Source organism: Nicotiana tabacum, chromosome 22 (assembly GCF_000715075.1).
Source record: "Nicotiana tabacum cultivar K326 chromosome 22, ASM71507v2, whole genome shotgun sequence".
NCBI lineage: Eukaryota > Viridiplantae > Streptophyta > Magnoliopsida > Solanales > Solanaceae > Nicotiana > Nicotiana tabacum.
The window spans coordinates 44,157,045-44,168,988 of record NC_134101.1 but is presented as its reverse complement, the minus strand read 5'-3'; the positions used below and the strand labels follow the sequence as shown (position 1 = coordinate 44,168,988).

General features: G+C 39.6%; 1 protein-coding gene and 1 non-coding gene across 2 annotated transcripts; one reads left to right on the top strand and one right to left on the bottom strand.

Moving 5' to 3' along the window:
- Positions 1–3,471: 3,471 nt before the first annotated feature.
- LOC142176853 (small nucleolar RNA R71) lies at positions 3,472–3,579 on the bottom strand. The gene has a single exon (XR_012705659.1). It is a non-coding gene; the product is annotated as a small nucleolar RNA R71 (small nucleolar RNA).
- Positions 3,580–6,245: 2,666 nt separating this feature from the next.
- Positions 6,246–7,044, top strand: LOC142175822 (uncharacterized). Its single transcript, XM_075242824.1, has 3 exons — positions 6,246–6,396; positions 6,447–6,514; positions 6,733–7,044. Exons 1-3 carry the CDS (start codon positions 6,246–6,248, stop codon positions 7,042–7,044), a joined length of 531 nt encoding a protein of 176 aa, XP_075098925.1.
- Positions 7,045–11,944: the final 4,900 nt, after the last annotated feature.

The following is an 11,944-nucleotide window of genomic DNA, read 5'->3' as shown; positions in this document are numbered from 1 at the left end:
GTTTTAGCAAATTAGTAGGAACAACATAATAATGTATTTTAACAGATGGTGAAAAAAGAAAAACAGCAAAAGTCTAAAATTCTTTTAGTTTTTTCTTTTTTTTTCTTAGAATGATAGTTATTGATCATGCTCAATTATGCCTTATAAAAAGGACTAAACGATCGATGCAAATATAATTCGGTCTAAGAGTTCGAATCGAATCCCACAGAGAACTAAGATTTTGCTGTAACTGTTAAGTATCACTAAGAAAACAAGCTCGAACAATTTCTAAACTATAAATATTAAGATTTTATTTTCTAACTAAATAACTAGCAAATTAAAGTAGTAAATTAACAACTAGAGTAACTAAAGGGTTGGAGACAAGATTAAGGAAGCCTAGAGTTATGATTTCCCCAATTATCGGAATCATCCCCGCTACATTTTCTATAAATTCGCTTAAGTATTTTCTACCGATCGTGAGTACTTCGGGTGTCGTAATTCTCTTTCGAGCAACTACCACAATTTACTAGATGTATTCTTCCGAACTACGCTAGCTGGCACCGCTCACTAAAATTGCACTAAGGTTTTGTTATTCCTAATCTCATCTTTAAACCCTTCGTATTGATTTCTCACATACGGTAGGAGTGATGTTGTTCAATAACTACCTAAATATGTACCATTTTCTAAGTAACACACACTAAATAGGCACATGCCGGAGAATAAAAAAAAAAGATCTCAAGACAGTCAATTAAGGGCCCTTCAATCAACTAAGATAATCACGTAGTTGAACAAGTAGATAAAATTCAATGGCAAAATTAAATTAAACGCAACAGAAAATCATCCTCCAAAAGGTTCCATCAAACCCTAGATAAAAGAGTTTAGCTACTCATAACCACACTAAGAATCATGATATTAATTGAAAGCATTAAATTATAGATTAAGGAAGAATAACGGAGAGAAAACTCTTGTGATCCCTTACTTCCAAGTGTTCCCGCGGCCTTTTTCTTCTCCAATAATGCCTCTCCCCTAAAATAGGTTTAGAACCCCTTTTATACATGTTGGGGGCCTGTATGGTTGAAACTACCAAGTCCTAGCCGAAATAGGACGAAATCCGCCCTTGGGCATTCTGCTTTGTGCCTGGCGCGAACCTCACCGAACTTTTTCCACTTTTGTGCTCTGTTGCCTTAGTGTTTTGGTTGTTGTGTGGCGCGAACCTGGGCACCAAAGTCATACTCTCTCCAAATTCTTTTTTTTTTTTACTTCAATTTGCATACAAGCTTGCCAAATCACGTCCAATTAACTCTTACACATATAAACACCATTATTAAGCTCGAGTCACAAATACTAATAATGGTAGGCTATAATTGCGTATTTTTATCACCTATTACACTCTAATTTACTGCACTTTAATTGAGTTTGAGCTTTAATCGCTAGTGTTTTGCACTAATTATGCATTTTATGTCTTGTAGGAGTGATTCCATGCTTTGTAGATGTTATGGAATGAATTCAAACTATTATGGAGCTTTGAAGTGTGAGTAAAAGCCCAAAGATATAGTTTGGATCGTGTTCGGGGATCAACGGACAATAGTGCACTTAACGAGAGAAACGAAGAATTGAGCAGGAGGCTACCCAGGTGCACGATTGCGCACTGGGTGTGCAAGTAGAGCAGTACACTGGTCAAGGTGCGCGGTCGCACACGTCCAACTCCGGAAACTCCTCCCAGGCATATATTTGTAATTTCGGAGATGACTCTTTTGGATCTATATGAAGCCCAACTTGCCTAGAAACAGGGGATCTGGACTTTTATGGGAAAACTTTGGATCTAGAGTGGCAAACTAAGAATTGGAACACAAGCACAAGGAATCCATTATTCCTTCCTCACTCAAGATCCGAGTTTGGATTGAATTTATGTTTTCCTATACTTTAGTTCCAATTGTGAAGAACTTCTCCATGTCTATGGAGTAGATCCTTTTGGGTTTTGACTAGATTTTGTGTATTGATGATTATTTGTGGATCATAACTCTATTTTTATGTATTTGAATAGTTTTTAAAAGATTTAATTGCTGCATATATATTCACTTGTTCTTGTAATCGAAAGAGGCATGCCTTGTGATATCTTTGCATTATATTATTCGTTAACTTCATAGATTCTTCTAAGTAATCGAAAGAGACTGGTTGAATCATTGATTAAACCTACTTAGAAAAATAATCGAAAGAAGTTTTTCAAAAGACCGATTCACTACGCATTCTTGCATATCTTCACAGTACTTAAATTGGTTCATACCGTGAGGTTAAGACTTAATCGTGAGAGGAGTTTTTGTTGAATGTTTGTACTAATAATAGAGTGAATTCGAGAGACTCACTTGAACATTGGAAGTAAATTATCTAGAGTTAGATCCCGAATAATTATCTTGCACTTATTCTGTCAAGACCCTATTTTCTCCTACTGATAACCTTAGTTGTTTATTCTTTGTTTCGATAGTCACTAGTCAATAGCTTTAGATTCTTAATTAATTTCAATCCTTAGGCATATAAATCTCAATTGTTGATCCTCCTGGATAGTAATCAAGCTGGAAACTACGAGAAGACTGTTTAAATCCAATCCCTGTGGATACGATAATACACTATACTATCTTTGACTAGCGAGCACAATTTAAGTGTGTGTATTGCGCTCGTCAAATTTTAGTGTCGTTGCCGGGGATTGGCAATCAATAGTGTTGAAATATTTTGTAGTGCTAATTGAGGAATTTAGTTTTTTTTTTTAACTTTTAATTCGTTCATCACGAGTTTCTCACTTGTGTGCAGGATACAGGTTGATTTCTTTGGTGTATGACGCGATCCTCTTCAATGGAATTGATACCCTACGAACTAGAGCTGGAAAGACGCCTGCGACAACTGAGAAAAGAAAAAGACTTAATGGAAGAATTCTTGGTTCGACCTTTGACTCATGATAACATGGAAAATCGAGAAAACGGGGGGAGTAAAGTTAGATGCACGAGAAGCAGCACAACAAGAAGCAGCCCGAAGAATCGTTGATAAGACTGTCAACCATGATGGGGGTCGAAGATTCAATCTAAACCGAACCTTGGTTGAAGATCAGTTCGAGAATGCAGCACCCAGGACTGGGAGATCATTGGGTAACTATGCCAGGCCCGTATATAATCAAGGACTGTCAAGTGTTAGACCCCCACCCATAGAAGCAAACAACTTCGAATTGAAGTAAGGCTTACTTCAAACTATCCATAACAACTGTACTTTCAGAGGGAGGATGAACGAAGATCCTAATACTCACTTGATGAACTTCGACGATATCATGAACACCTTTCAATACAATGGAGTATCAAAGGATGTTGTCTACTTAAGGGCATTTCCTCTTCACTGAAAGATGACGCAAAGCAATGGCTTCGTAGCTTACCCACAGGTTCTATCAGGACATGGGAAGATATGACCAAGAAGTTTCTTGACAAGTACTTTTCGGCTGCAAAAACAGGAAAGTTCAAAAGGGAAATCTATAATTTCTGCCAGAAGGAGACAAAAATGGTTTTTGAAGCTTGGGAATGATTCAAGGAAATAGTCAAAAAGTGTCAGCACAATTGAATTGATTTGTGGATGCAACTCCAGGATTTTTGGGATGGACTGACACCGTCCTCGCGACGAACTCTGAATACTGCATGTGGAGGTCCACTAATGAAGAAAACACTGGAAGAGGTCGTTGTCTTAATCCTTGATGAATTATCTGAGGATGCTAACCAGTGGCCGACTGAGAGTAATGATAGAAGAAAATCAATTGGGGTTTACCAGGTGGACCCTAACACATCCATGCAAGCCTAGTTAGATACTATGGCTAAGGAGATAAGAAAGCTGACATTAGCTAAGGTACAAAGTGAGCCGCAAACAAAATGTGGCTTATGTGGATTGGGATACCCTACACATGAATGTCAAGCATCAGCTAAGGAAGTCAACGCAGTGGGGAACTTTAATAGAGGAAACTACCAAGGCGGTAATAACTATAATGTTATGGGTCAAATACATCCAGTTTTTTCGTGGAGTTCACCTAGTGGAATCTTGAATTCATGGAAGCAAAATAATCCCAGGCCCCAAGGTCAAGGACCACCAAGTTTTCAAAACCATCAGAGACAGCAATACCAACCACAACAACTAAATCAGTCTAGTATGGAAGATATCATGAAGGCATTCATCAATAAATCAGATGAAAAATTTAAAACTCGGGGGACAGCCATTCGAGAGCATGGCACGACCATCCGGAATTTAGAAAGTCAATTAGGACAAATTGCAAATATGTTATCTGAGAGGACTCCTGGGACTTTGTCTTCTGACACTGAAAAGAATCCAAAAGAAACAATCAAAGTTATATCTCTGAGAAGTGGCAAAACATTGGTTGATCCAGTGGTGAAAGCTAGACCCGAGATGGTGAGAAATCAGGCGAAGACACCAGTGGAGAAAAAAGGTGAAGAGCAGAAAGGTCAGAGTAGTAGGGTACAAATGGAGATTTAAGAAAGTAGACATATGTCAGCTCTGCCATTCCCCCACAAGATGAAGCGAAAACAATTTGACAAATGTTTTGGGCGATTCTTGGAAATGCTCAAGAAACTCTATGTGAACATTCCCTTCACGGAGGTACTCACTCAGATGCCTGCTTATGCAAAGTTCTTGAAGGAAATCTTATCTAGAAAGAGAAAACTGGAAGAGACAATTGTGGTCAAGTTGAATGCCCACTGCAGTGCCATATTACAAAATAAAATTCCCCAAAAGTGTGGAAAACTAGGAAGCTTCACCATACCATGCTCGTTGGGGAGTGGAAAATTCGATAAGGCCCTCTGAAATTCTGGTGCCTCTATAAACCTAATGCCTCTATCTGTATTCAGGAAACTGCAAGGTGAGCTTGGAGTGATTAAATCAATACCAGTATCTCTACAACTGGTTGACCATACCACCATTTTTCCTGAGGGAATCATTGAGGATATTCTAGTGCAAGTGGACAAATTTGTTTTCCTCGTAGACTTTATTGTGGTGGATTTAGAGGTGAACAAGGAAGTGCCTTTTATCCTGGGGAGGCCATTCTTATGTACAGGCAGAGCTATCCTTGATATCTATGAAGGACAACTTATGCTCAGAGTAGGTAGTGAAAAAGTGATATTTCAGATTAATAGGATAATGAAATACCCAGTGACGAGGCGTTCACCTACTCGTGTTTCAAGCTGGATGTGGTTGAAGAATTGGCTGAAAATTACAAGTTTGATAAGCTTGTAGAAGATACTCTAGAGATGTGCATTACTAAGTCTAGCACAGTGGATGATGGAGATCCTGAAATAGAGAGAGAGGTTGAAGCTCTTGAAACTAAGAATCAAGTGGTTGATGAGGAGAAATTAAAAGAGGAGGCATCTAAGCCTAATGTGGAATTGAAAAATCCTCCCCACACACTTAAAATATGCTTTTCTTGAAATTAACAATTTTCCTGTGATTATTTCTGCTGACTTGACAGATACACAAGAGCGACAGCTGGTGGAGCTACTGAAGAAGCACAAGAAAGCCATTAGCTGGAGTATACCTGATATTCAAGGAATCAGTCCAGTAATTTGCATGCACAAAATCATGTTGGAAGAAAATAGCAAACCAGTTTTGCAGCCCCAACGCAAGCTGAACAAAAATTTGGAGGAGGTAGTACACAAGGAGATCATAAAATTGCTAGATGCGAGAGTAATTTTACCATCTCTGATAGCCAGTGGATTAGTCCAGTACAAGTTGTACCTAATAAGGGCAGCATGACAGTGGTGAGAAATGAAGATAATGAATTGATCCCCACAAGAACAGTCACTGGGTGGAGAATGTGCATTGATTATAGAAGGTTGAATGATGCAACAAGGAAGGACCACTCCCCACTCCCCTTTATTGATCAAATGTTAGAAAAAGTGGCTGGACATGGATGCTATTGCTTCTTGGATGGGTACTCAGGATACAATCATATACTCATTGCCCTAGAAGATGTTGAGAAGACCACATTCACGTGCCCGTCAGGTATTTTTGCTTACAGGAGAATGTCATTTGGGTTGTGTAATGCACCTGCCACTTTTCAGAGGTGCATGATGTCTATATTCTCTGACTTAAATGGGAAGTGTCTAGAAGTATTTATGGATGATTTCATCCTCTTTGGTGATGACTTTGAAGACTGCTTGAAGAATTTAGTGCTCGTTCTTGAATGTTGTGAAGCCACACACTTGGTTCTTAACTGAGAGAAGTGTCACTTCATGGTGAAAGAAGGAATTGTCTTGGGCCACAAAGTAACTGCACGTGGAATTGAAGTTGACAGAGCCAAGGTGGACGTAAATGCTAGGCTCCCTCCACCAACTTTTGTGGAGGGCATAAAGAGTCTTTTGGGCATGCTGGATTCTATAAGAGGTTCATCAAAAACTTCTCCATCATTACCAAACCGTTAACTGCATTTCTAGCAAAGGATGCCAAGTTTCTTTTCAATGTGGAATGCTTAAGAGAATTCGAATTGATAAAGGAAAAGCTGGTAAGTGATCATATTATGGTGACACCTAATTGAAGCCATCCATTTGAGATGATGTGTGATGCCAGTGATGTAGTTGTAGGGGTAGTTCTGGGGAAAAGAAAATATAAAATGTTTAGGCCTATTTACTATGGCAGTAGAACATTGAATGATGCTCAAGTCAACTATGCCACTATTGAGAAAGAGTTCTTTGTTGTGGTCTTTGCTTTTGACAAGTTTAGATCATACGTAGTGGGGAGCAAAGTGACTGTACACACAGATCACTCACCTTAAAATATCCGTTGAGTAAAAAGAAGTCCAAGCCGCGTCTGATGCGGTGGGTGTTGTTGCTCCAAGAGTTTGACTTGGAGATCAAATATAGGAAGGCCACAGAAAATCAAGTCTCTGATCATCTATCTCGACTTGAGATACCCCCAGTTAAAACAGTTGACGTGAGAGAAGAGTTCCCTGATGAACAAATATTCTCCATTCCTGCGGTCTCTGAAAGACCACCTTGGTATGCTGATTTAGCCAATGTTTTAGCTAGCGGATAGTTACCACGTGACCTCTCTCGTGATCAGAAAATGAAGCTTCAAGGTGAGGTAAAAAGTTATTTTTGGAACAAACCTTTCTTGTTTAAATTGTGTGCAGATGGTGTGATTCGAATATGTGTGCTTGAAGGATAGATGGCGAGCATTTTGTCTCATTGCCATGATGGAGCAGCTGGAGGACACTATGGTTGAAATTGCACTGTAGCTAAGGTAATGGAAGCTGATTTCTTTTGGTCAACCTTGTACAAAGACGCACGAGAGTACGTAGCTGCATGTGACTAGTGTCAACGGGTAGGTAATATTAGCAAGAGGAACAAGATGCCTTTGAACTTCATTCTGGTATGCGAAGTTTTTGACGTTTGGGGCATTGACTTCATGGGTCCGTTCCCATCGTTGAATTCTTATGAGTATATACTAGTAGCTGTTGAATACGTTTCCAAGTGGGTCGAAGCAATCCCTACTAGAAAACCAATAATGCTCGAGTGGTGTGTGATTTCTTACGGAAGAACATTTTCACCCTATTTGGGACACCTCAAGTGATTATCAGTGACAATGGGTCATATTTTGTGTACAAACAATTTGCTGCACTACCGTCCATGTCACGACCTAATTTCACCTATAGGTCGTGATGGCGCCCAACACTACAGCTAGGCAAGACAATTGATAAATCAAACGTACATTGGTTAAACTTTTAATCCAAAAAAATAATAAAATACCAAATTCTACCAATGTGTGTGCCAAGACCCGGTGTCACAAGTGCATAAGCATCTAATAGATTATACAAAACTCCTAATACTGTCTGAAATGAAATAGACAGAATATAAATATAAGAAGAGATACTGGTAGCTACAGAACATCTCATAAAGGCAGCTCACCACTATGCCTCGGGATGACGTGGATATGTGATGATAGGTCCTCCACTAGTACCTGTCTCAGATCCTGCACAAAAAGTGCAGCAAGTGTAGTATGATACGTAAATAACGTGTACCCAGTAAGTATCAAGCCTAATCTCGAAGTGGTAGAGACGAGATGTCCAACTTTGACACTCACTATGGGTCAATAATAATAATTGAAATAAGACTAGAATATTTAAATCAGCATGATTCACAGAATATAACAATAATTTATTTAACCAGCAGAAATAATTAAATTCTTTCAAAATGCAACAATTCTCCGTGTATATATATATATATATATATATATATATATATATATATATATAGAGAGAGAGAGAGAGAGAGAGAGAGAGAGAGAGAGAGCTTTACAAGCTGCAATAAGCAGTCAAAGTATCGTGTAATCATTATTATTATTAAGCACGATTTCTGTCGAGGTCGTTCGACCCGATCCAGAGTTTCGTGTACACTACCGAGGGACGTGTGGCACGATCCATAGATGCACCTATCCTGCCGAGGCGTTCGGCCCGCTCCACAAGAAAGGAGGACATTTTCTTATGTACCTCCAGAATGAGAGTATATTTATTATAAGATAAATTCAGGAGAAAAAATAATTTCTCTTAACAATTAATTAATTTAAACAGAAAATCAAGTATATGAGATTTCTATCCTTTAATATTTTTATCTAACAATTCACTAATTTATATATCAAATAATATTAATTAAACAAATAATATAATTTACACAAGTAATTCATGCTTTGGGTCCTAAACTACTCGGACTTTAGCACTAATAGTAGTTACGCACGGACTCTCGTCACCTCGTGCGCACGTAGTCCCCACAATTAAAAATAATTATTTAATTTTAATCACCTATGATTTAATTTCCCCTCACAAGATTACACAAGAGACTTACCTCGTCTTGCTCCAATTTAATCCACTAGTAGGCCTTTTCCTCGATTAACCAACTTCGATTGGCTCGAATCTAATCAAAAATAATTCGATACAATCACTAAAATTTATAGGAATCAATTCTATAAGAAAATACTACATTTTCAATAAAATCCCGAAATTAATTAATAATTCGTCCATGGGGCCCACATATCGGAATCCAGCAAAAGTTACGAAATCCGGCAGCCCATTCAATTACGAGTCCAACCATACCAGTTTCACTCAAATTCGACTCCGAATCGATACCGAAATCTCAAAAATTTGTTTCTATGAGATTTCTAAAATTTTCCCAAATTTAAATCTCAAAACACTAATTTATGGTGAAAACAATGATATACTTGTATATGTAGACCAAATCCGAGTTAGAATCACTTACCCCCATATTTTTCCCTTGAAAATCTTCCAAAAGTCGCCCCTGCTCAAGCTCAAGTTCGTCAAAAATGGCAAATGGGACGAATGTTCTTTTTTTTATAAACTGCCCAGGCAGCCTTCGGAATTTAGTCTCGATCATGGCCCTCGAGCCTGGGCTTCGATCATGGCCTCGATCATGGCCTCGAACTTGGGACTTGGTCATGTCCTCGATCAGGGCCTCGAGCCTGGGACTTCGATCATGGCCTCGATCATGGCATCGAGCCTGGGACTTCGATCGTGGCCTCGATCATGGCATCGAGCCTGGGACTTCGATCGTGACCCTCGATCTTGGGTCTTGATCCTGGCCCTCGAGCCTTGCCTTAGATCATGGCCCTCGAGCTGGACCTTCGATCGTGGCTTCAATACTAAGCCTCATCCCTGGCTTCGACTCAGGCCTCGATCGTGGGCTCGATCACAGCCCAGAATATACAGCAGAAGGGAAAATTGCAGCAGCTTTTTAAGTCCAACTTTTGATCCGTTAACCATCCGAAACTCACCTGAGGCCCTCGAGACCTCAACCAAATATACCAATAAGTCTTAAAACATCATACGAACTTATTTGAACCCTCAAATCACCTAAAACGATGCTAAAACCACGAATTATGCTCCAATTCAAGCTTAATGAAACTTAGAATTTCCAACTTCTACTTTCGATGTCGAAACCTATCAAATCAACTCCGATTGATCTCAAATTTTGCGCACAAGTCATAAATGACATAATGGAGCTATAAAAATTTTCAGAACTGGATTCTGACCCCGATATCAAAAGTCAACTCCCCGGTCAAACTTCCAAACTTTAAATTCCTATTGTAGCCATTTCAAGCCTAATTTCACTACGGACTTCCAAATAAAATTTCGATCACGCTCCTAAGTCCAAAATCAACATACAGAGGTGTTGAAATCATCAAAAATCTATTCGGGGGTCGTTTGTATATAATTAGACATCCGGTCACTATTTGAACTTAAACTTTTAATTTGTTTTCATCAAAATTTCATATCTCGGACAGGGACCTCTGAATTTGATTCCGGGCATACGCCCGAGTCCCAAATCACGATACAGACCTATCGGAACTGTCAAAACACTGATCCGAGTCTGTTTGCTCAAAATGTTGACCAAAGTCAACTCAATTGAGTTTTAAAGCTCTAATTCACATTTTAATCCATTTTTCACATAAAAACTTTCCAGAAATCTTTACGGATTGCGCACGCAAGTCGAGGAATAATAAATAGTACTTTTCGAGGTTTTAGAACACATAAGTAATTATTAAATTTAAAGATGACATTTTGGGTTATCACATTCTCCACCTCTTAAACAAACGTTCGTCCTCAAACGAGTTTAGAATTATACCTGAAGTGCTGAATAAGTGTGGATATCTGTTCCGTATGTTTTCCTCGGCCTCGCAAGTCGCTCCATCGATTGGTTGGCCCCTCCACTGGACTTTTACTGCAGAAATCCTCTTGGACCTCAACTGGTGAATCTGTTTATCAACAATGGCAATTGGCTCCTCTTCATAACCCAAGCTATTATCTAGCTGAACTGTGCTGAAGTCTAACACATGTGATAGGTCGGCATGATACTTCCGGAGCATAGATACATGGAAAACCGGATGAACTCCCGATAGGCTGGGAGGCAATGCAAGCTCATAAGCAACCTCCCCAACTCGTTTCAACACCTCGAATGGGCCTATAAACCTTGGGCTCAACTTGCCCTTCTTCCCGAATCTCATAATTCCCTTCATCGGCGAAACCTTCAAGAGAACTTTTTCACCTACCATAAATGATATATCACGCGCTTTCTGATCCGCATAACTCTTTTGTCTGGACTGTGCTATACGAAGTCGCTCCTGAATCAACTTTACCTTTTCCAAGGCATCCCTTACCAAATCAGTACCATATAACTTAGCCTCACCTGGCTCAAACCATCCGATAGGTGAACGACATCGCCGACCATATAAAGCCTCAAATGGAGCCATCTCGATGCTGGATTGGTAACTGTTATTATAAGCAAACTCGGCCAAAGGCAGGAAATGATCCCACTAACCTCCAAAGTCGATCACACATGCCCTGAGCATATCCTCCAAAATCTGAATTGTCCGCTCTGACTGCCCGTCGGTCTGCGGATGAAAGGTTGTGCTGAGCTCTACACGGGTCCCCAACTCACTCTGTACTGCTCTCCAAAAATGTGAAGTAAACTGAGGGCCTCTATCTGATATGATGGAAATTGGCACACCGTGCAATCGAACTATCTCTTGAATATAAATCTGGGCCAACCTCTCTGAAGTATACGTAGTCACAACAAGAATAAAATGTGCCGACTTGGTCAACCTGTCAACAATCACCCAAACTGCATCAAACTTCCTCAAGGTCCACGACAACCCAACAACAAAGTCCATAGTAATTCGTTCCCATTTCCACTCTGGTATAGTCATCTGCTGAAGTAGGCCACCTGGCCTTTGGTGCTCATATTTAACTTGCTGGCAATTTAGACACCTAGATACATACTCAACTATGTCCTTTTTCATTCGCCGCCACCAATAATGTTGCCTCAAGTCACGATACATCTTAGTAGCACCTGGATGAATAGAATACCGAGAATTGTGTGCCTCCTCCAGGATCTTTTCCCTTAGTCCATCCACATTAGGAACACAT

Excerpts from the sequence above, each read along its gene's own strand:
- LOC142175822 (XM_075242824.1), top strand. The coding sequence starts at position 6,246 with ATGGTGAAAGAAGGAATTGTCTTGGGCCACAAAGTAACTGCACGTGGA. Across the intron at positions 6,397-6,446 it reads CATGCTGGATTCTATAAGAG|CAAAGGATGCCAAGTTTCTT; the intron begins GTTCATCAAAAA and ends CTGCATTTCTAG. Across the intron at positions 6,515-6,732 it reads AATTGATAAAGGAAAAGCTG|ATCATACGTAGTGGGGAGCA; the intron begins GTAAGTGATCAT and ends TGACAAGTTTAG.